We start from the raw sequence: 26,149 nt of genomic DNA on the forward strand, positions 1-26,149 counted from the left end.
AAAATAACCTGGACTTATTTATGGTCAGGGCACCAAAGCCAAAATTTTCCATAGAGCCATACATCCGTCATATGACCTAAGCCCTCTGGCGTAAGAGTACATAAGTGGATGCATGAGCGGAAATCCTCAGACTATCTTAGCACCAGTCTGAATGCAGATCTGACGCCTTTCAGTCTGTTCTATGTGTGGTCATTGCTACCCCTGGCCTTCATTGGTTCAGATAAGTGCCCCTTTGAAGAACCTTCTATTTTTCTCAGTTGTATTACTGTTTGTTGCTCTGTTGGATGTCAGCTAGGAGGGGAAAGTATGATTATGTTTGACAGATTCCCTACAAGGGTCTCCACTCCCAGTTCCTTTTCTGTTTAGGTGAATAGCAGAACTACAAACATTGTGCAATCTGTTGGCCCTGTGTTGTAAAGACCCTTTGGACTAGTCTTTTGCATCTTAATTTCTACTTGGAAACTCAGCACCTTAATCACTTCGCCCAAGCAAAGAAGTCAGACCCTTCCTCCCTCCCTGATGTCACTCCTGTTCAGAAGAAAAAAATTTAAGAGACCTGTGTCTGATGATATGACTGCACCAATGGCAAGCGGGATGACAGAACAGCAGATTTATTAAAAAATATTAGCGCTTTTGTTTTACAATTAAGACTTCTTCAGATATATACAACAGAACAAGTACTCAACTTAAAAAGACCAGTAAAGTCACGTGATACATAACACAATGAACTAATAAGAAGGAAAGAAGAGGCAAAGCAATTTAAAGTGACAGGCAGTAATTACAAAGAAATTGCACAGAATACCTGCACAAACCATGAAACTGACACAAAATGTAGCAAACTGAAATAAAAATGCTTTAAATAATTCTTAAAAAATTATAAAATACAAATATTCAAGATTAATCAAAAATATTTCAGAATATATCACTTTCTGTCCAGTGTTCTCCTTTTTAGAGAGCACTTGATACTAATAACATCATTCAAACCCGGTGGCACAGATGCATTTAAAAATATCTGCCACCATAGTTCTTAGTTCATAGTTTAGTACTAAGCTAACCACCCTTGCAAGCCATTTTAAGCCTAGCCAATTATCCCTTGTGAGACTCAAACCCTGCACCTTGTGTTTGTAAGGCAGACATCTTAGCCATTAAGCCACCCTCCCACCACAGCTCCCTCTCTTCCAACAATAGGGACCAAGGGGGTCCACCTCTAGTGTCTGGTGTCACCTGTTCCAAAACCCAAAAACAAAATTTATGCTCTGGAAATAATGTAATGTGTCTAAAAAGGGCATTGGTTTCCTTACATTTCTTGATGTCATAAAGGTGCTTATAGATACATTGTTTTAACTTTCTCTCGGCATTGCCAACATAAAAAGCAGGGCAAGACCCACATCTTGCAATGTAGACCACACCACTTGCAATTGAATGTCCCTTTGATAAGTAAAGTTTTATCATTGATCTGAATACAGTTACTGACCAGTATGTGACTACATTGGCACCACATCTGAACATATTGCCAGACATAAACTTACACCTACTGATACTGGAACTCCCAAGAAGTTTTTAAAAGTACATAGTCTCTTGTATACAATCTTCAGTTAGGCCCCCAATTTTTCCAACAATTCCTGATCCTGTGTAATGTAAGTCCAGTTTTTATAAACAATAAACTCAATATATTTACTGTCATTATTGAAAGTGGTGACCAAAGGATGACTAAATTCAAGCAAATCATCTTTCTCAGGTAAGCAATCCACCAACGTGTCCCCACATGGGTTAAGTAGCCCAGAACCACATGCATCCTGATTGGGCATCAAAAGGAGGATGTAAACCCTTTTCTGTCTCTTGTCCATCACTTCAGCCATGAGAGAATCAATGAGATCCAAGGGATATCCCCTGTTGACAAACATGTCCTTCAACCTATTACATTCTTCCACAAACTCACTCCATAAAGTAACCATCCTAGCTGCTCTAACCAGTTGGCTCTTGACCACATCACGTTTCTGGTGATAGGGGTGGCTGCTGGTATAATGAAGTAAGCTGTTGGAATAGGTAGGTTTGTGATAAATTTTAGAACACATAGAAAGCCTCTCATGGTCAAAAATTAAGGAGAAGTCAAGGTAATTGAACTTACCAAGACCCACAGTGTGGTGTGATTCATATACCTCATAAAATCATCAGTAAGGGGAAGAGGGCCTGCCTAAACAATAAAAAGGTTGTCAAGGTAGCAGGTATACATGTATATGTGCTGAGTGCAGGGGCATTGCTCTAGAAATTGTGCTGTGATATCACGGCTGCCCAGTTGGAGTCAGATGTACCCACACAGGTCTTGGAATCCACAGTGTGCCCATCGTCTTCTTAGACTTCCACTACCATGACCCTGCCAGAGGCCAGTATGGTGCCTGAAGTTTGAATGTCCAAAACAATTGAAGCTGCTGATAATGGAGAGAAGGGGGAACCATGCTTAATGATTTCTAAAGGACTCAAAGGCATACCATAGATCCTCGTTAGAGAGGAAATAACTGGGTCACTCCTTGAAGTTAATTAATTAATTAATTAATTTAACATTTGTTAACCGGGAAAGTCCGACTTGGAACGAAGCCAGTTTTCAGCGGAGGCCCAGGGAGAAGCGCTCCAGATGCATGTCTTTGTAACAAGGGAGGAAACCGGAGCAATTTAAGAAAACCCACACGAACACAGGGGGGGCACGCAGACTTCGCACAGAAGGCACTCCAGCCGAGAATCGAACCGGAGAACCTCTTGCTGTTGGTTGACAATGCTACTGCTGCACCACTGTTCATCAGAGTTAGAGCTTATGTGTTTAGTCAAAGCAGACATTGAACTGAGAAAAAAGAAAATACAACTACAAAACCTTGGACCTGAAAGGTGGCTACCTTCACATTCCTATTCACTCTGTCCATGGGACATTTCTTTGGTTTTCTACTGGCTCATCACACTTTCAGTTCTCTGCTTTGCCTTTTGGACACAGTACAGCCCCTAGAGTCTTCACAAAGTGCCTTGTCCCAGTAATAGCTTACTGCAGTACTCTGGGAATACACAGATTTCCTTATTTGGTTGACCTGATAAAACAGGCTGCTTCTCAGCAGGTACTCTTGTCTCACGTCAGATTCACCATGGCCCTACTTCTGGACCTGAGGTTCACAGTCAATCTAAAAGAATTGGTAATGAAGCCAGAACAAGACCTACTTTTCTTGGGGTGCACACTAGATGCCAATCTTATGTGGGTCTTCCTACCTCCAGACAAAGTGCATAGCCTAACCAGTTACTTCCTTTCTTTTCTCCCTCTTCAGTTTTGCACCTCAAGGGAGATCCCCAGAGCACTACGATTTAAGGCAGCAACCATCCCCATGTCCTCCTATGCCAGGCTCTAATTTCTCAGTCTTTTGGATTTCTAATAACATGAAGGTAATGGACCACATCCCTAAGTCAGGGTATGATTTAACTTCATGAAGTCAATATTGTTTCAGTCTTGATGTTGGCCAAAATAGCTCTTCTTAGCAGCTGCAGTGTGCATGAAACTGACTCCCTCTATAATTCATATGGAGTTACATGTATAGGTAGCATATCTAAGTACGACTGTTAATTCTTTGTTAGACCTGTTACTTCTACTTCTTTTGGAACTGTCTGGGTATCTTTCTTCCACATTGCTCTTGTTTCTGCCTGCAAATCATGGTATTTTATGACTTTGTTTTTCTCTGTATGTAAGACACTGTACTCACTGGGTGTAGGAATTTGTCATCAATGCTACTTTTGTCTTTTTCCTGGACTACTGCATCTGGTTTTCTTGCACCTATTTTATGAATTTTATGAACTGTTGTTAATGAGTGATGTGATAGTGCTGCAGTAGCGTTGTCGCCTCATAGCAAGACATTATCCCATTTGATTCTCAGCTAGAGCATCTTCTGTGTGGAGGCATACGTAAATGGGGCGTGCCTTCTTTGAAGGTTGTGCGTCAGGGCTGGTAACCCGGTACGTAAAAATCCACTATCAATCATTAGCGGACCGGAGTTCCACTGTGGCGACCCCTATCTGGGAAAAGCCGAAAGACACAAACAAATTCTCTACAATACTTTGTGACTCAAGATTTCCAGTGCTTCTCGTCTACTTCTGTATTGTAGTGTTTGCACAATCCACAATGCAACAATCTTGCCACATTATTATACCTTTCAGTATACAGGCCTTCTGCCACGAGTGTATCACACCCGCCAACAAGATGTGTGACTGTTTCCAGTTCCTTTTTTACAGAACTTGCATTTGTCTGTTTCTCCCACACATTCAGTGGACTTTGTAAACCAATGTGCAAGTAGTCCTCTGTCCTGGTCTGCCATTATTAATCTGTTATCTCTTTGGTTTCAGCTCTCCTCTCCTTACCTTTTCCACATTACGTTCCTTCTCATCCAATCCTTATTCCTTTTTTTTCTTCTTTTTTTTTTTTTTGGCATTCAGTTGCTGTCTGGGTTTTGTTTAGAACAGGAAGAGCAAATTGGTTTATAGCTTGGACTTTATTCCTAGATGTCAAGGCAAATGTCACTATTAGTTTTAGTCTTCTGAAGTATTCCTTACTGAGTTTTACTCACATCAATTCCCAAATAGTTGCACATTTCCTTTTGCTCAAGTTCCTTTATCTCACATTCCTGTCCCAGACTGTTATTTTTCTTGATGGTTCAGCTTTCCTGCTTTAAATGTTGCTTTTGCACATATAATCAAGACCATAGTGTAACCATCACCTAATCTATTAAGAAAACAGCTTAATGGGTTAAAGGCAAAACAAAACAGCAGCGCTGACAGAGAATCACGCTGAAATATCCACTTTGAATTTTTATCCTTGTGATAATAATTCTTCCTTTGTCATGGTTTAACTGCAAAGTAATTTGCCCCTGTTTCTTGCTCACTGCAATGCAACTGATTAATGTACGGTTTATTTTATTCTTTTTTTGTAATCTATCCATGTTATACTTAGATTCTTCCCCTTTTTACAATTCTGTATTATGCTTTTATTTAACAAATGATCATCTGTTCCACATGACTTTATTTTGTTACCCTTTTGTTCTATTTCTGTAACTGTTTTTTTTTCTAAATGACTATAAACTCTGCATGAGTTCCAGTATATAGCTTGTATATTGTTGGAAGATAAGTTATTGGTCTTCAGATTTTAGGATCGCTTGCAGATTCATTCTTAAAGAGGAGTATTATTTTTCCTGTTAACCAGGTTGGCATCCATTTGGGATATGCATATAAGTAATTCGCACTCAGAATCCATATGAGGATGATCCAGTGGTACCTGAAATCCACCTGGTCCCAACATTCTCATCCCTGGGCAAATAGCTTCCTTTCATACCTTGTCTAAAGAAGGAAATAATGTGATGATATAATGTGATGTATATCACAGGTAAAACTAAACTCAGTCTTCCCAAAACTGCACAAAAGTTGCTGCATACAGATGCATCAGGTGATGCATTGGGAGCATTGACTGGCTATCTGAACGTTCAGAGGCAATGGCCCGCAGGTTTAAGACCAGAGCTCATCAGGCTGATGGTGATAAGGGGAGTAATACAAGTCCTGCAGATTTTCTCCCGTTGTTGGAAATCAGGTCTCTTAAGAGTGTTCATTCACAGATGATGCAATGGTCATGTGGTACACAAACAGAGGAACAGCAGATCATATCAGCTGTGCAGAGAGGCTTTTTTTCACATGGTAGCAGACAAAAAAAAAAAAAACTCCAATCAGTTTATATTCCCTTACAGGAAAATGTTCTGGTAGAGTTTCTAAGCATATTAACAGAAGATCTACTGATGAATAGGGAGATATTCCTTGACATAGTCCACAAAATGGAGGTGCTACAGATCCTTTGCCTTCATCGACAACAAATGATTTCTGTTCTTTTGTACCAGGATGTACATCCTCAGAGTTGGAAAATTGACACAATGTTCTTTCACTGGAAAGGGTGGTGTGTACATGCCTTTCCTCCCCTTCCTCTGCTTTCCAAGGTCTTACTAAAGATTCAAAATGAAAGCCCAAAGATTTTACTGGTGACTTCCTATTAGGCAGGAGAACACTGGCTCCAATTGTTCTTCCACCTAGCCGAGGGCAACCACTAGAAGCTTACCTCCACAGTGGACATGATGTTCCCACAGCAAAGGGGTCACTACTTCATCCCAACCAGTCATCCCTCAGCCTGACAGTATGGATAATAGGATTCTGATCCCCTTTAGATACAGATTTTCTGAGGAAACAATTCACTATCTCCAAGAGGCAAGAAAACCTTACATAGCAAAATACCAGGACCCACTTCAGGCTAATACCACAGCGGTTTTCTCTAATTTGTGTGTGCTGTTGCAGTTGGGCTTAACATACTCATCTATTAAAGGTCACCTTTCAGCCATATCTGCATACCTACCTTTGGATCTGCCACTTCTGGCCAGACTAGAGGTAAAACAGTTCTTAAAGGGTGTTCTTCACCTGAAACCTCCAATGAAAGCTATCCCCTTGACTGGGGCCTCAACCTTTTGCTGGAGAAACTCACTTTACCACTTTTCCAACCATTATTACCTGCCTCTCTCAAATTCTATACTAGGAAAACTATTATTCTGGTAGCCTTCACCTCTGCCAGGCAGGTCCCCAGACTACAGGTCCTTATGTCAACTTCCCCTTTCCTTATTTTTCATAAGGACAGAGTATCTTTAAGGGTCAAGCCCTTCTTCATGCCGAAAGTAGTAAATGAACTGTCTCGTAGTCAGACCATAAATCTTCCGTAATCCACCAAATAAGGGAGAAAGAATTCAGATTTCGTGGATGTGCATAGATAGCTTAGATTCTACCTGGATAAGACAAATGATATTTGAAAATTTGATAATTTGTGTGTCTCTTTCCAAGACTTCAAGTTAAGAAACTGAGTTTCAAAGCAGACTACTGCTAACTAGATTTCTAACTCAGTTTCCTTTTGATACGCTCTCAATGGCAAATCCTTATCCTCTCCAGCAAAGGCTCAGTCTTTTACAGCAGTACCATCATCCGGAACCTTTACAAGGAAATTGACTCTAGAACAATTTTGGAAGCGGCTACTTGGTCTTTACTGCACACTTTCACCAACATTACAGAGTGGATGCCTTTTCTTGATCCAGGGCAGCATTTACCAGGACAGTCCACTCTGGATTGCTAGCCAGTTCTCCTTTCTGTCTTCCGTCCACCCATTACACCTCTTAATCTTTGGGAATCACCAAATAAGTTGGAAAACTGCAACAATGATCTAAGGAAGGACTCAGTACAGTTGTGTAAGAACTTACCGTAACAGTAGACGCCCTACTGATCACTGGGATCTATGTTCTGTCATCGAAAGAGAAATCTATCGAGCCTCTGTTCATCAAACATAAAACATTGAACGTTCATGTCAGTGAATGTTCAATCATTGAATATTTTACCCAGGGAACGCAGTTGGTTGGCCAGCATTAGGAAATGTGCCGTTTTCCTCACTGTAGTGTGATCTCAGAGTTGGTATATATAAGTAGTGGGTGTGGGGGCCAGAGCCTCCCACCTGGGTGGTTTTGATACACTGTGGTGTGTTTTGGTATGCATGTTGGTCCACTGTCTCATTTCCCTTGGTAAAACATTCCATGAGTGAACGTTCGATCGAGTTCTCATTTGATGACTGAACATAGACGTGATGACTGTTGTAGTATTCCTTCTCTCCCTACCTTCACCCTTTGCTGATTCTCCTCCCTTTATCGTTGATTGAGGGGTGTCATTGTCTTTCTTCCTCTTCCTTCTTTGCTAACCAGTTTATTTTGTCTCTCATGCCCCTTCAGGATAACTCGCTTAAAGATAGTCTGATTTGCAATAATTTGTCTGCTTATGTACCCTTATGCCCATGGGCTTAGGTCTTACGTTGGACATATGGCTCAATGGAAGGATTTGGCTTTGGTACCCTGGATGGATGCCCAGTTTATTTGGTGAGATAACTCAACAGTTAGGATCTCAACATAAGTCGTACTCATCCTTCACTTAAAGCATGTATAATAGAGATTTATGGGTTTGCTCCATTTCCTCAAAATGCAATTGTTTTTTTTTTAAAAACTACATGAGAATAAAAGCCCTAGTACACATTCCATTGAAACACATGTACCTGCAACTGTTTAGTTATGGAGACGTGCACTGTCATCTAAAACACAAAAAAGAAACATTTTTACATGGTGGTAAGACCCCCATATGTAGAGTCTTTGGACCTAATGCCAATTACTTTTTTATTCTTATTCTGAAACTCATACCACGATGGGAGGAGGAATAAACAGTCTCAGTCTTTTTATCATGAAATCAGTTTTATTGGGGGGCTGCAAGCTCAGCGAAGGTACTAAAGAGTGCAGTGTAATGACTAGCACGTTATTCCTGTACAGTGATGTGAATGGAGCACTTCATTGGGGGGCTGCAAGCTCAGCGAAGGTACTAAGGAGTGCAGTGTAATGACTAGCACGTTATTCCTGTACAGTGATAAAGAGTGCAGTGTAATGACTAGCACGTTATTCCTGTACAGTGATGTGAATGGAGCACTTCATTGGGGGGCTGCAAGCTCAGCGAAGGTACTAAGGAGTGCAGTGTAATGACTAGCACGTTATTCCTGTACAGTGATAAAGAGTGCAGTGTAATGACTAGCACGTTATTCCTGTACAGTGATAAAGAGTGCAGTGTAATGACTAGCACGTTATTCCTGTACAGTGATAAAGAGTGCAGTGTAATGACTAGCACGTTATTCCTGTACAGTGATAAAGAGTGCAGTGTAATGACTAGCACGTTATTCCTGTACAGTGATAAAGAGTGCAGTGTAATGACTAGCACGTTATTCCTGTACAGTGATAAAGAGTGCAGTGTAATGACTAGCACGTTATTCCTGTACAGTGATAAAGAGTGCAGTGTAATGACTAGCACGTTATTCCTGTACAGTGATAAAGAGTGCAGTGTAATGACTAGCACGTTATTCCTGTACAGTGATAAAGAGTGCAGTGTAATGACTAGCACGTTATTCCTGTACAGTCATGTGAATGGAGCACTTCAACAACCACATCAGCCTTTGGGAAAACAGTGCCAGAAGAAGGTGGTGGTAAGAGGTCACTCAAGTGACAAAACTTATCTGTGCAGGGCTGTAAGTCTGGACACTGTCTGGCAGAAAATGATGTAGGCAATGGACATTGCTGGGGCATTATCCTTACATCTTTTCAGTGTTGTATGAATGGTTGGGAAAGTACATCTTGATGAGAAGAACTAATGTAGCAGATACCTTTTGTATAAAGCGTTAAGAGATGTTGTGGTCCAATTATAAGTCATTCATGTTCCTCCACTTTCTGACAAAGACTATACCAGAACTTCTAGGAAGAAGCCTTCTTCTACTAGTTAAGTCTATAAATCAGTAGAAGTGCAAGTTCCATCCTAGTTATGGAATAGTGGTAGATCAGCTTGTTTTTCTTGCACTGATTAGGATCTTGGATGTTGTCAGTTCTGTCTCTGTGTGTTATTTCACTATTCACTCCAAAATACCTTGTGGTGTTGTATAGCAGTACAAGGCCCCAAATGACACTACTTTGTGCTGTCTGGTCAAGAGATGTGTCCTCATTCTTGAAATACATTTAACATAGGCATATGATTCCACAGTTCTGTGTCTTTTCTCCTCTCCTGTTTGTGACTGTCATGGACAGAATATGAAGGCATAGTCAATTTCTGAAGAGTGTAGATTGGGTGCATGAGGGCTGCATCTTAATTACTTGCAGATGAAGTTATCTTAATCTCAAGTACTTCTACTCTCTGTAGCGGGCAATGGAGTAGTTTGCTGTTGAGTATGAAATGGATGGGATGAAATCACTAAAACTGTGTATCCTGGACAAAAAGTGGTTTATTCCCTTACAGGTGGTGGTGTGGGTGAGGTGGGGTTGTCTTATGTGGAGACGTACAAGTATCTTTGCATCTTATTAACAAATGAAAGCATATGGGAGCTGGAAAATGACTAGGGGATGGATGTGGGATGTGATGGTGAAGCAAGATATGTGCATTAGGACAACACTCTCAGATTTTCAAGTAAGTCTTTATCTGCATCCATGGCTCTAGCCGTGGGTTTTGGGAAGTGAATGGAAAGATAAAGTCATAGACACAAGCAGCAGAAATTAGGTTTCTTCTGAGGGTAACTAGGCTCACTCTCTAAGACAAAGTAAGAAGCCTGGCAATCCAGGATGATCTTGGATACAACCACTGCTGTTTTGGGTACCTTGTTAGGATATCCCATTATCACCTCACATGAGAAGTATACCGTGCAAAGCAGATAGGGAAAAGGCCTGTGGCAGATGCAGAATATTTTCAAAGGATTATATATTCAAAATTGCTAAAATACAATAGAATGTGCTAGAGTATTTTGCAAGAGGGTGCAAATTCTGTTCTGCCTTGCCCAACTTGCCAGCACACTGACCCTCAAACCAGTTTAGAAAATAGATGGACGGATGCTGGTTAGCCATGCTTCAGGCAAGCATAACTTTTCTGTAATGCGTCTAAAACTGAGGTTCCTAATTCTAATTGCCATAGAGGCTTTATTCATGGCAATGAAAGTTGATGACGAAGTTGGTGGTAGTCGTTATGTCATTGAACAATCGATGTTCATCGTGTTTCACTGTTGCAGTCATTACACTTGGGTTATCCTGCTGGCAGGCTACCCGCAGTCAGCCTGAATTCCAAAGTCCTGGTCCGGCGTCGGTTGCTGTCGCCTCTTCCCTGACGTCAGTGTGCCAGGGGTATAAAAGATGCAGCCATTGCCATTTTATTCAGTCTTTCTTGCTGCGCGGTGCCCGAAGCAAAAGCAGTTCGCAAGTGCCAGTCGGCCGACTCCTGAAATTTTCGAAATTGAATTTCAGATCCGAAGTCTTCTATAAAGCTAAGTACCTCGTTGGGGAAACTTTTTTCTTGTTCCAGACCGATGTCAGAAAAAGTTAACAATTGTATTTCTTGTGGGAAGAAAATACCTCATAAGGATTTTCATTCTTACTGTATTCTTTGCCTAGGCCCTGACCACGATGTAGTTAGATGTTGGTTTTGTGCTAGATTTAACCAATGCACTATTAAGCGTCGGTATGATTTTGCTTTTCATTACTTTGGCCGAAGGTTTAACTATATAATGCCGTCGGAACAACCGACGACCGGAATTCATAAAAAGCCAAAGGAAAAAGAAAAGGACAGGCATCCGAGGTCCAAAACCAACGACGAAGCCTCTTCTAGGCCAGTCGCCGGTTCTCAGTGAGGCACTTTCGCAGCCCCCCCGACACCTTACACCTCAGAGCCACAAGCCGCCTCTGACTCCCACGAGGAGACAGCCAGGCCTCTGGATACTCAAGGTATTGGGCCTTTGGAAACTAATCCCTCAGATGGGTCCGGAGCCGCTGAGCAGGCATCTGCTTCTGAGGGTGTTTTCAGACCTACACAGCTTTATAGCAAGCCAACTTCAGCATCAAAGACAAAGACTAGAACAGTTTTAAAGACAAGGAAACAAGTACAGCATTCTCCAGGACAGACTTCCATGCCTAAGAAACAGATGCCCGAAATGGTCGAAGTCCTAATCACTTTGATCAGGGGTCCCCATCCCCCTCCTGATAAGAGGCCTAGGCAAGATACTGAATATGATTCCTCTGATCAGGTTTTCATTTCCTCTGACTCTTCTTCAGAACAGGGATACTCTATTCCTCCCTATGAGGATTCTGATGCTGAAGAATCTATTCCTTCAGCTTCTCCTCCTGAGGATTACTCTTTTGGGGAAACCCTGCATACCATGAGGGAGCATTTCCACTGGGAGAGCCAAGATTACTCAGATTCTAAGAAAAGGCTCCGAGACTTTCTTCTACTATCTCAGCACAGACCTCTTGCTATTCCACCTGTTCTAGACATTGTAGATGATGTATTTTCAGAATCTGGCCTGTCTCCCGACTCTTTACCTCCTGCACTTGTTAAGCCAGACAGATACTACAGGGTTCCAGATTCTCATAAATTTCTATATAAAAACCCTGCTGCTGACCCAGAAACTATTTCACAGGGTCCCAAAGGGGTCAAGGCTGCTACTGCAAAAAACCCTGTCCCCTCAGATAGAGATTCTAGGGCACAGGACAGATGGGGGAAAAAGTTTAGACTTCTGCTACCTTGGCTGTAAGGGCTTTAAATTGTCAGTTTCATATGTTTAAATATCAGCAATACTTAATGTCTCTGTTAAAACAGAAAATGTTGACAAATTCTGAATGTTCTGAGAACAAGGAATTGCAGGATTTATTGCATGCAGCTGAACAAGTGGGAAAACATACTTTGCAATGTGGTTATGATTCAATGGTGGCTTCTTGCAGGGCCGCTGTAACAGGTTCTGTTATTAGAAGGCATGTTTGGTTAAAGGAACAGACTCTGCCTGATCATGTTAAAGCAAAATTATTGGATGCTCCATTACAGCATGATACTTTGTTTGGTGTTAAGGCAGAAGAGGTGTTGAAGAAAATGGAGGATAAAGCTAAATCTATGCAGACAGTGAGGGATTTCTTACAGGTAGGGTTGCCAGATTTCTTTGTGGCTAAAACCGGACTAAGGTCATGCCCCTCGCATCACCCATAACTCCACCCATTCCCACCCACTCTCCCATCAATGTCACGCCCGTTTTGTGACATCACAGTGACATCAGCTGATGGGAACGCCCTCTTTTTCTGTTTCGAATGCCTGCTTTCAGCCGATTTACTATGCTTTTCTGTAAAAAAAGCATAGCAAATCAGCCAATTGTAACAAACACTGATAGTCTGTTTCTTTTTGTGAAACAGAAAAATGGAGTTTGTACAGTATTTTCCCAATTTCCTGACTACCAGTCATCTTAGCATGCTCAGTTTTTTCTCTGAGCAAGTTAGCAGCACTGTCTGCATTACATTAAAAAACAGCTGTTGGCTAAATAAATTGTTGTCAGAAACAATTTTCCCTGCAATCATCACACCACTCAAGACAACAGAGCATCCATCAAAACTTTTTGACAATAGTCTTATTAGTGTAAAATAAAGCACAATTTTAATTCAGATTAATTTTCTTCTGTCTTTATAATGCAATGCAGGAGGGTGGCAAGCTTTGAAACGGTTTAATATAATAAACTTAAAGCATATCAGCATCATCCTTGGAGTTCAGCTAGAAAGCCTTTAGAAATACACTCAGAATATCTTTATTTGAAATAAATACAAATGATATTCAAACATCCTCTTTTCTAAACAGTTTCTAACTAATCTCTTTCTTTGACAATATCTTATTTCTTACACTGTTTTAAAGATTCTGAGAGATGGGACAAGGCTGGATTATTATGTAGGTCTGGAAAATGAATGATTAATTAGCAATGGTATGGTGTCTGTGAAAAACATTGTTAGTGCAGGGTTGATAGAAAACATTTATATTGTTATGAACATACCATTAAAGTAAGGGCTGAAGCTTTGCTGCTGTCAACAAACAATTCAGTACATGAAATTTCATGTTAAAAGTCTTTCTAAACTCTGGTATAGAAAGAGATTAAGATTAAGAATTTCTAATATTAATGTATTCATTAAAATTCTAATGCAGATCATATTTTTTGTAACTCACATAACCCACATTCAAACACAAAATATTGCCCTATATCTCACTAATTTAAAACTCAGCAAAATAACCATTCAAACTTTGAACTCAATAAAAAATTTTTTTCAAAAAACAATTTTTGTATGGATCAAGCTTCCAAGCACACATTACTGGGGGCAAGGCCCTCACCACTGGACCTATACATTGCTAAATCCATGGTCAAACAGGCATAGGGAAAATGGATACGGGAAAAGACCCTACACAGTGCCATCACTGCAAGCATGCAACTAGAAATTACACAATTATTTTATATGGAGAACAGTGACTGTGGAGTACAAAAGAGACAAGTTTAAATCAATGAACTGAATGAGCTTTCACTTAGAATTTGTCATCTAGTAGGTTAGTTAACGTACGAACATGTGCAGTTAGTGCAAACTGTACTGTGCCACCTTCTGTGCAGCACATAGCTCTACTTCCGATATCATTAGATCCTCTACCAGTAATAACACAATCAGTGCCACCAAAATAACTTGTTACTGGCATATACTTCCATTCTACTATTTAGCAAACTGACTGTTATAAAAATTCATTAGCATTTAATTTATTGGAGCTTCTACTGAGTAAGGACAATGCATCATTTAAGGTGCCAGATTCATGTAGCTGAAAGAAAACATCAGGGCCTAGTGCTGGGCCTATTCTGACAAGCTGTTGCTAAATAGTTGTGTTGTCAGCAGAGCACCTTTGATGATGATAAAATGATACCTCAGTCCTATATGTTTTCAATATCATTGACTGTTTGGAAGTTTTCTGCTTAATTGAGCCATTACCAGAGTCTTCTACAGACTACACCACACCAATTTTGTACAGTTGGGGGGGGGGGTATTTTAACATAAGCTGCTGTGTTTAAATGTGCGTTTCACTCTATTCAGGGTGTTTTAAGAATTCCTTAACACGTCTCATTCCACAACAAGTATCTGAATCATGTTAGAAAGGTGTGCTTACACTACTTTTAAACAAGTATGTTTCATTCCAGACTGGGTAGTTTATAATCGTGCAAAGTGCATGCATTAACACTATCTTCAAAAGGCTGTTTCAAACAATAGCAAGTGATAGACTACGTGCCCCTACTTACAACATACCACCTATTACCTTTCTTCGGTGCATAAAATGTGAAGATGTGAGGAGAAAAAAGTAGTTACACAGTGTGACAATAGTTTCAACAAAGTCTTGTGAGGCTATCCCTATTTCCTACTAGAACTGTATTAATCAATATCACTGCTATACCGTAAGGTAATTTAAGTCCATCTACATACTCTTCCTATTTTACTTTACCATACTTCCTATTTACTTGAGATTCTTCTTACATTCCACAAATCTAAAACAAGACAAACTTTCAGTTCCTACCGTTTAATACAAAAAGGTGAAAATCAGTGTTTTTTCGATCATTCCTTATTTATTAGCATGTAAGCGTAACGAGCCAAACACATGAATGTCTAAAATAATAAAGTATATAGAGTCCAACTCAAGTACATCACTGCTTTGTGTGGGAATCGGGATACTGAGGGCTATACAGCGTGCTGCGTGAGCGTGAGTGACACTGACAACGGTGATACGTAAAATTAGAACTCGTTTAAGAAAGTAAAGTGGAACAAAACTAACACAATCATATCACGCTGAATTTGCATTGCGTATGTTTCAGTTTTTTTACTTTTCAGTCCTCCTTGACTCTTGACTGCACAAAAAAAAAAAAAAAACGGACTTCATTAGTCCGGTTTTGATGATTTTTTTCCACCTGACAATTTCACTGAAAACCGGACAGTCCGGTCAAAAACCGGACAGCTGGCAATCCTACTTACAGGTACAACCACCCAGATTTAGCAGGAACTGGCCTTCCAAGAATTGGTCCTTTCCCGTGTCAAGACAGGCCACAAAGACGCAGATACAGACGCCCTAGAGGCAGACAACAGCCCCAGGGCTCATACAGGCCCAAACAATGGGGTGCTTCTACCTCCAAAAGCAGAGAAGACAAATCACAGCCATATAGGAAACAGTCCCAATGACTTCCCTCTGCCAATACCAAGCGCTTATCTTCTGGCAGCACCCTTAGGGGGAAAACTAGCACTTTTTTCACAAAATTGGCACACGATCACCCAGGACAAATGAGTCCTAAATATAGTCTCTCAGGGCTACAGGTTCCACTTTCACACCCTTCCACAGGCAAAAGGTATGCCAGACCTGCCACACAATCAATGGGCAGAGGCACAAAAACAAGTTTCATCTCATGGACATGAGGACCATTCAACCAGTGCCACAACAAGAGCAGGGACAAGGATTCTACTCAAGACTTTTCTTAGTACCAAGAAAGGACAAAGCATGGAGACCAATTCTGGACCTGTCTATTCTAAATACTTTTCTGGACGTTCCGAAATTCAAAATGTTGACTCTGCAACAGCTTCTGCCCATGCTGGTCAAGAAGGCTTGGCTTGCAACTTTGGACTTCAAAGAGGCATACCTGTATGTCCCAATCAGACAATCTTGCAGAAGATACCTCAGATTCACAGCTGGCTCAATGCACTACCAATTCTCTGCACTGTCCTTTGGCTTATCTACTGCGCCCAGGGTCTTCACAAAATGCCTGGCACCAGTAATTGCATTTTGCGGACAAAGAGGAATTCAGATATATCCCTACTTGGACGACTGCCTTATTCAAGCAGAGACCAAAGACATTCTACTAAAGCATCTGGTGTTTGTAAAAAGATTACTAATTTGTCTAGGGTACACAGTAAACGAAAAGAAATCAAAACTAGTACCCTCTCAAGAGATAATATTCCTTGGTGCAAGCTTAAATACAACTGCCCAGATGGCTTATCTCATGCCAGACAAACAAAGGCAACTGACTTCTTACTTCAAAAGCATGGCAACAAAGACCCAGTTATCTGCAAGAAAAATTATGCAGGCTCTGGGCTACATGGCCTCCTGCATTCTGCTAATTCCATATGCAAGACTGCATATGAGGAAACTACAATGGTATCTAAAAAGTGTTTGGACTCAACATTGCCACAGCCTGGAAACATTAATTTCACTCATTCCCTGCCAACAGGAGTTTCGATGGTGGGCACAGGCCTGTCACCACAACAAGGGACAGCCATTCACTTTACCCACAGCCAGGCAAACACTAACAACAGACGCGTCAGATTATGCCTGGGGGGCCCACATGGCAGGAAAATGTATTCAGGGCACATGGCCCCCAAGCCAAAGGCATCTTCACATCTATCAAAAAGAGATACTAGCTGTACAAAATGCCCTGACAGCCTTCAAGGACCTACTTCATCCAGGACAACTGCTGATAAAGATGGACAACACCACAGTTATGTGGTACATAAACAAGCAGGGGGGCACACATTCCTACCCCCTCTGCAGACAAGCCATGATTTTGTGGAACACAGCATTGACCTACCAAGTACACCTGCAAGCACAATGCCTGCCAGGAAAAACAAATGCTCTGGCAGACGAACTAAGCAGAAACCTCATGGATCCTCACGAGTGGAAGCTAGATCCACAAATCTTCAGCATGATAACAAGGAAATGAGAATGCCCAGACATTGATCTTTTTGCTTCCCCTCACAACTACCAACTTCAGAGATTCTGCACAAGGGCTTATCACAAACAAGCATGGAAAGTGGATGCCTTGTCATTCAGCTGGAACAACCTTACAGTATATGCCTTTCCTCCACTGCCTCTCCTCCCCAAGATACTCCTAAAGGTCAGACAAGAGAAGCCACAAATGATACTGATTGCCCCGGATTGGCCACGCCAACACTGGTACCCAATCCTAAAGAGCTTGTCCCAAGGCCCAGCCTGGACAAATTCCTCATTTACTGACCCAACAAAACAATCAGATCCTGCACAGCCAACTCAGAACCCTAAATCTGGCTGCATGGCGGATAGTGTAACCATTCAGAATACACCTCTCTCTAAAGCGGTTATGGATGTTATTTTGGAGGCAAGGAGGCCCAGCACCAGAAAATCTTATGCAGAAAAATGGGAGAGATTCTGTGCTTGAAACCAGGCACAAGGAATTGACACGCTTGTCCCAAATATGCCTCAGATTTTACAATATCTAACTGAGATGTTGGACAAAGGCCTATCCTTCTCATCAGTTAAGATCCATGCCTCTGCCATTTCAGCTCATTACAATGCAGACCCACCTATTTTTTCACATCCATTGCTTAGGAAGTTCCTCAGGGGGGACAAAAATATAAGACCTCCAAGGAGAGCACCAATACCTGCATGGGACCTCAATTTTGTCTTGGAAAAATTCACACAGCCTCCTTTCGAGCCAGCCAATACAGCTGAGATAAAATTCATATCATGGATAACAGCTCTGCTCCTAGCAATAACGTCAGCAAGAAGAGTTTTAGAGTTACAGGCATTAATGGCTGTGGAACCTTTCATTATCTTCCATCCGGACAGGGTTTATCTAAGGACAAATCCAACATTTATGCCTAAGGTGGTGTCCAGTGTGGCTCTTAACCAAACCACTCATTTGCCTACTTTTTCCCAAACCCATAGAATAAAGGGGAGAGACTTCTGCATTCTTTGGACATACACAGACAGCTGTGCTTCTACTTGGACAAAACTAAAGCTTTCAGAAAGACTGAGCAACTTTTAGTGGCATATGCTGCAGGATCACAAGGAAAGGCTATCTCAAAGCAGACTATTTCAAAATGGATAGGACACTGCATTCGTTTCTGCTATTCACAACATGGCAAGTCAGTGCCTAAGGGCATTAGACCACATTCTACCAGGGCAGCAGCCACCTCAGCAGCCTTCCTCAGAGGAGTACCAACCAAGGATATTTTGGAGGCTGCAACTTGGACTTCAGTGCACACTTTTACTAAGCACTACCACTTACCTCTTTACTCTAAATCCAGAGCAGGCTTTGCCACTGCAGTTCTGCAGGGCCTTATAGCCACTCCTAATTCTGTTTAAGCCACCCAACTTCAGCTTTGGGATTCAACCCAAGTGTAATGACTGCAACAGTGAAACACGATGAACATAGTACAGTTGTGCACCTACCATAAATGTAGATGTTCGAGTGTATTCACTGTTGCAGTCCAGGTTACCCACCCACCATCCCCCTCTCTTTGCTGGGACTTATCTGTACTGCTCTCTCCTATATAACCTATGTGGTGTATTTGCTTGTAGATGAAGGTATTGTTTATTTTAGTGCATGCTTTTATAAGCAATGTTTTTTAGCCTACCCTTTTGGGGGCACCTGACATCTGGGGCAAGAAAAACTGAAGAAAATGTCGTCGGCTGCATCTTTTATACCCCTGGCGCACTGACGTCAGGGAAGAGGCGACAGCAACCGATGCCAGACCAGGACTTTGGAATTCAGGCCGACTGCGGGTAGCCTGCCAGCAGGATAACCCAAGTGTAATGACTGCAACAGTGAATACAGTCGAACATCTACATTTATGGTAGGTACACAACTGTACTTTTGTGTTAGGTTTAGAAATATACATATTGTCTATGGGTGTAATATTTGAGCTGGTGTAGAGTATGGAAGTAATGAAAAATGGGAATCACGTGATAAAGTGCTGTAAGAGGGCAGGTATGATATAAAAGAGTAAGCGGTAAGTGGAATAATGTCGATTTTGAATGATAAATGACCTATTGTGCTCGTGGGTTGGATAGCTGATGGGTGTTATAAACATAAAGGACTGCAGAAAGAGGAAGTAGTGAAGAGTGGGCAGTTAATTACTATGCTTTTAATGGTCCTGTAATCAAAACTAGTTAGGATTGTATGGTACTAAGAGAGATGGGTGGTAATATTAGGAGTTGGAAGTATGACACAAGAGGAGCTCTAAGTTCTGCCAGGATAGTTAATGGTTATGTCTTTTGTAAAGTATATTTTATGTAGAATGGATTGTTGGATCTTACCAATACAGTTGGCCAGAAAGTTAAGGAGTAGCCTTGTGATCATTTCTGCTGGAAGAAATCTGTACTTAACATATCTTGGATATATACTGTAAAACAAAGAGCAGATTTCTGAAAAGTAGCAGTGGGTAACAGTACTGCAGATTGGTGTACAAGTCAACAAATTCTAATTTTACCTCTACTTCCAACATGCACCTCTTTAATCACTCACAGAGCACAAATATGTTGCTCAACATAAGATATGGCATCCGGAATAGATCATTCCGATTATTGGCATCATCATATTTCACAAGCATAATTTGTGTCTGGCCATGAAGAATGCTTGGGGTTCACCTGAACAATGACTTTAGACAAATATATTTTATGCAAAGTGCATTCGAGTTTAAAAAAATCAAGCATAGTTGTGACTAATGCGTTCTGAAAAAGGTTAAGTTATAGGCAGAGTGAAAATAATTAAGGCCTTTGAAGAAAGCTGTGGAGTAATTAGTGTGCACAAACATGCGTTGCTTATGGTAGTTTTGCTTGTCTCATTCTCTGCATATGCTGTTTGCCTTTGGATATTTTGTTCTCACATTAAGCATTTCTTCAAGGAATATCAAATCATTAAGCCAGCAACCTGAATGATTACTTTTCATGCTAAACTGACCTCTGCATTGGATACGTATTAACTCAAATAGATGTACTTTTTTGTGAAGCACTGGTTTTATACTCTGCAGTGTATATGTATTTTAAGTACCTTACCCAATGGACTTAGACAAAGTTATTTTCATGAAACGCAGGGGGAAAAAGCTGAAAATACAGGAGAAGAAGAGCAAATATTGCTTTTTTTCCTTCAAACACTTTTTTTTTTTTGCAGGGGAGCAAGCCCCTGCACTCCCAACTATAGGAGGTAAGCTCACCGTATTCTCCAAACTCCTAATCATTAACTCCAAGATTACCATACTTCTGTTCTAAGAAACCGCAAGCTCAGACGTAATACATGCAAGTACAAATGTCTGATCATTCAGTCGTCTCATTCTGGACCTTGACATAGTGAATCTTGGCAAGTCAAATTGTTAATTATTTACAGCTACTGGCTAGAATGAAGGATTTACTTTTTCCCCATGGTTTTTAATAGTAACTTACCTGATCTTATGCAATTACTTGTATGACCTGGGGCATATTATATTTTATTTATTTGCTTTTTGGTCTTAATATCAGTTTCTAAATTCAGGTACACCCAGAAAATCATTGAATTTTTACATTCTGTATAAAGGTAACTTTTCAAAAAGATTTATTTATTATTTTTAATATTTTCTATTTATAAAAATAAGTACATAAAAGTAGACAGCAGTACTCTGTGATCTTGTTTTTAAAGCTTCAGCTAGCCTCACTGCCTGGTCTGTACTTAACTTGGTAAGTACAGTTTTGAAGCTGATGGTACAGTTTGGCTGGCTTTCCAAAGTGCTAGCAGTGAGTGTTCTTTGATGGCGATCAGTCTGTAGAGGGTGGTGCACTGTTTGAAAGATACTCGAGCCATAAACCATCGCTCCTTTTCTGAGAAAGGGCTGTGTGAGATGCTAGGTTTGTCTTTGACACACAAATGCTCGACTCCAGTATGAACAATCATTAGTCTGTGAAATGCCGTGCCGTCTTTTTTCTACAAGGTTGAGGCTACAGCATTACAGGGTTTTATCCCCTCCCTAAGGGTGGGGCGTCTGTGCTGGAGGCTTGCATCCCTACGATAATGCTTCTTTTCATGGCGCATTTTCACTTCAAACACTGCTCACATTCATGTGAATTTGTTCTGTTATGTTCAATTTTGGTTGTGGATCTCAGTGGAGTTGATGTTGTATCATGGAGATACACTGTAATCAGCTTTTACATAATGCTCTGCCTTTTGTGCATATCTGGGAGAGAGAGAGATACATGATTTTGATTGAACTGCATCAACAGAAACTGTGAATATGTTTGCAAAAAAAATCTAAGAAATAAAATCTGGTGAGCAGACTTTCTAATTCACAGCACTGAAGCCAAGCTAACATCTTGTTACCATAGAATTTAGTTCTTGTATTCAGTACCCTGTCCTGAATACATGTATGAAGCAGATGCTAGTAAGATAGGTGCAGTTTGTGTCTACGGGTATCAGCACTTTTTCAGTAGTACTTCATGTGGGCACATATGTATGCAAAGTTTGGAAAAGAACGACAGCTGCAGAAAATAGTCAAATAAAGCTTAGAAAAGGAAAAAGAATTTCCAGAAATAGACGTGATGCTGCTGTTTTTCCTTGTGCAACTACGAAATGACTTGTTTTGTGAATTACATATTTTTGTTCAGCATGGTGCCATTTCTTGTGAGTTAATGTGTAAACTTTTTCTTGCTAGATATCACAGTGCCAGGAAAGTTTGGAAAACAATCATCATGTTTCCACAAGTAGCTTTGTACATCATGAAAACAGCTTGTAGCAGAAAACCTGATAATGAATTCCAAAGCAAAATCCTTAAGCACCTACGCAGGCTTACAGAGAGGCACTAAAATCTATGTGCGTCCTGGAGTTAAATATTTAATATCAAGGAGAGCCACTGAGCTGTATATAAATAAGTGGGTATGAACTGATAGGAATTGCAGACTTCCTAACTCTTTTTAAAGAATTACAGCAGTGCATTTGTTAAAGGTTCTGATAAGTAAGTAACTGCTCCCATTGCATTAAATAACTTTGCTATGGACAGACTTTGTTCAGACATTTGGATTGATGCCTTTATGGTTGTTCAGAGCCACCTATCAGTAGTCATGCTACACTTGAGAAAGCATCTTTGTAATAATTCTGTCTCTTCCTTTGTCAGAAGTAGGTCTGATTTTATCTGTGGTTTCATTAAAGTTAACTCTAGCTTTTGCACTTCTGCCCCAGGAGGTTTCTGCCCTCCCTGAGCTTAGCTTAGGACACCTGCATCACTCTTTCACAGGTGTACCACCCCAAACAACCCACTTGACACTGTCCCTACAGCGGGTCACACTTTGGTGAATAAAAGCAGTCAATAACTCCACAAATTCAAAGCTGTATATTTCTTTTTAAGATAGAAGCTGCTTGAATGTTATTTTTTCTTATAGTTTTAAACCTGGCCATAAAAAAGATAACATGGCAAGGTCTAAACTAAATTGCATACAAGCAAGTTTCTCACTACAAGACTATGCTAGATTATCAGGAAGGATACCTATCAGGTAAGTTTGTGACCAGGTTATTTTGCATTTTATTCCTGGGTCTGAATTTAGTTCTAATATTACTACTTTCTTTATATGTCACACAGTAAATGTTTTCAAAAAAAAAAAAAAAAAACAGCCTTTGATCACTGGGTTTTGTATCTGTGGGTATTCATGAAATGTATCTTGCTTGAAATGGCTGTATTGAGACAGAAAAACTGTACATGAAATCATTGCATTTTCTGGACAGTTTTGTATTGGAATCTCATCATAACATTTCCTCATCTAACTCTAGACATCTAGCAATATAAGTTAGAAAGCACTGTTTAGTACTGCCCTTAGTTAATGTCGCAGTTTGGCAACTCCTTTTCTGTTACTAGGGTCTTATATTTATTCCATACCATATCGTAGTCAGGGTTTACTTTCAAAATTAATTTCTTATCTCCGTTTTCAGAATGTATAACCTGACCTTGAACTGGGTAATTGATCGGTGCAAGATCCAGTTCTTGGGCATTTGTGAAGTAATTTACTGCATATCTTTTAGTTATGTGTTTTGTCACATAGTACCTACAGCTATCAAACAAATGAGTGAATGAGGATATCTCAGTCCACCCTTTAGCCTTGCCCTAGATGTGCTCCTCTCTAATATGGATATGCACACATTTAAAAACTACTCACTTTGTCACACAATGTTGTACTCCAGTCTTTATTTGCTTGGCACTATGTTGTAGTGGCTAAGACAGTGCATGTGAATGGACTGTAAGTAAGGTTTTGATCCTGTGACCTCCTTAAGCATACTGTGTGAGGCTGACAAATTTGCATCACCCAATCACTCATTTGTTTTCTTGTATTGTTAGTTGTTCATGATTCCTTATCTGGCTGTATGAGTCTTTCTGATTGGACAAGCTTACCCCCTAGGTTACAGTGTCAGCTTAAAAAAATAGTAATGGAGAGAGATGAAGTGTTAATTTCTTTAATGCATGTAGCTTGTTTTATGTCAAGATTTTAAAATCTTATGTTGGGAGCAGTCTTAGCGAAATACCAGTCTAGGATAAATTATGGGAAATTAGAAAAAGTTTTAATTTGCTTATCTTGTTAACATTTGATGAACAAGGTCTCTGACAGAAGGCATAGGTTTAAGAAACGGAGACTGTACTCTTTTATCTTTTCTGCAGACTTTGCACAGTTTTTGGGAGGCATTGCATGATATTTCTTTGTGCGTCTTAAATGAAACATACGGCGGAATTCTTGCATATCATTACCCCCCATTTTAATTTGTTAGTAAGAATGAACATTAACTCCTCAAGCAACCTACTGTTAATACACTGTAATGTTACTGAACTTTAGTAAACTCAAAGTAACTGGCTGTTTTTCTCAGCACTAATCTGGTAATGTAATGTGTAGAGAATTAATTAACAGAAATCTTCTAAAAAATTGTAATTTACCTGTGTATGAACCTAAATACATTGTGCAAAGTATTTAACATTTTTGTTGTAATTATTGCAATTTTATTTTGTGTATGTACCTAAACTTTTTAATGTGGAGCTTTTCTCCCAGGGCCTCTGCTGAAATAGGTTTGTGTAATTCAGTCGGACTGTCTCAGCTAACAAATGTCAAGTAAATAAAAGTGTCCCAGTAACAGATTGTCACTGTCATTTCTTTCAGTCATGTTATTCTCTTCCACTGGAAATGAATCAGAAAACAGGTTTTATGTAGACTGATTCCTCTTATGGCCATATGCTTTACAGACCTACTCCCACCTGCATTATATCTGTTGTATCTTTGTCAAACCAGAATATATGTTTGTGTGTCTAAATGACCAAATTATTATTGTAATGGTAAAACTGCTACCATAAAGGTAGCTCAGTTTATAGAAAGGCTTGTCTACGACGTTATTAGGCTGCAGCACATGATTTATAATCATAGGTATAGCAATGCATTATTTTTTAAATAATGTTTACATGTCTTCACAAATAATTGCTGTAAGATTAAATATTATAATAAATAGAGTTTGTCTTCCTCAGGTTGAACCATTTTTTGTGACCCTTGCATTATTTGATGTCAAACATAACTGCAAGATTTCAGCAGACTTCCACGTGGATCTTAATCCCCCTTCAGTTCGTGAAATGCTATCTGATGTTGCAGCACAAACAAGTAATGGAGAAACCAAAGTGATGTTTCCAAAAAAGTCTTCAGTTTACAGCCTTGTTGAACCTCTGCTCTGTTACCCCCAAAAGGTACAGGAAGTGTTTTTAATTCATTATGTTATGAAAGGAAATAAATAAATTTAGTGCTCTGGCAGTCATTAAACCACAAATACACAAATGTTTATATTATATATACACACACACACACACACACACACACACACACACACACACACATACACACACGTGTATGCACATATATGTGCACATGATATATACGCAGTGTCATAGATGTAATCTAATACATGGTAATTACCGAGGATAGCACCCACAACCCTCCTGGACATGGGTAGTCATCACTAAATGCAATCTTTGGTATTGACTAGTACTTGTACTGTATTACATTGGGTTGAAACAGCTAGGCTTTAAATGACCTCTGGGTCGATAGCCTAGTAATGTCCTGTGGCCCTATAATTCTGTGATCACAAGTCAGTAGTTTTGCATGTAGTAGGATTTTTTTTTTATTTTAAAATGTTCAATAAACTGGTCACTGTTATTTTACCCATTAAAATGACAGGCATTTTTAAATGAAAAGAAAGAAAAGCATTTCTTATATTGCTATTACTATGCCCTAGAGTGCTTTCTGAAGCCTTGAACAGATAGCAGCAGCCATTAAGTGCATACAGAAAATTAAAACATAGGTGGTGCTATTAGTCTGGGTCTCCCAGCAAGGCCATTTCTACATCACATATAATACTTTCAGACATTACTGTGGCATGGTACATTCATGTCCTTTTTATGTGTATATGTGAGCCTCCCTGAGCAGCCTTATCAGTCATGAACTGCATACACAGATTAGCTTTTAGCAGCAATGATGTTACATTGCAACAAGCTTCTGTACCACATTTCAGTTTTAGACACACAGTACAACTTTGACAGTTATGCCAGTGTAGACATAGACCCATATGGACAACACTAATAAGGAGCAGAAAGTAAAGCCTTCTACTATGAGCAGTTGTAACACAACCCCACACATTGCAGGTGTTCACATCTACAACCTTGAAACTTGACTATTACATACAAAGTAACATGACATGGCAAACAAGTGTTTTTTGCAGGGGTTCACCTTCTCCTCACATGTAAAGCAAGTCCTGTCTACACTGTGAACTTACACATCCCAGCTCTACAACTGCTCAACAGTGAGGAAGTGAAAATATTTCCAAAGCAGTGCACAGGCTTGTGCAGTTACTTGTTTCACTTGATCAGGAGTAAGTAATTTGTGAGATTTC

The 26,149-nt window shown here is 40.1% G+C and overlaps 1 protein-coding gene across 1 annotated transcript in view; it reads left to right on the forward strand.

Moving 5' to 3' along the window:
* Positions 1-26,149, forward strand: part of DOCK11 (dedicator of cytokinesis 11) — a 1,858,863-nt gene that overhangs the window by 375,850 nt on the left and 1,456,864 nt on the right. The window contains exon 12 of the mRNA XM_044057487.1: positions 24,738-24,950. Within this exon, the coding sequence (XP_043913422.1) occupies positions 24,738-24,950 (213 nt within the window). The remainder of the gene's footprint in view (positions 1-24,737; positions 24,951-26,149) is intronic.

The sequence above is a fragment of the Protopterus annectens genome, chromosome 15.part0 (genome assembly GCF_019279795.1).
Source record: "Protopterus annectens isolate FY-2018-M chromosome 15.part0, PAN1.0, whole genome shotgun sequence".
Classification (NCBI taxonomy): domain Eukaryota; kingdom Metazoa; phylum Chordata; order Ceratodontiformes; family Protopteridae; genus Protopterus; species Protopterus annectens.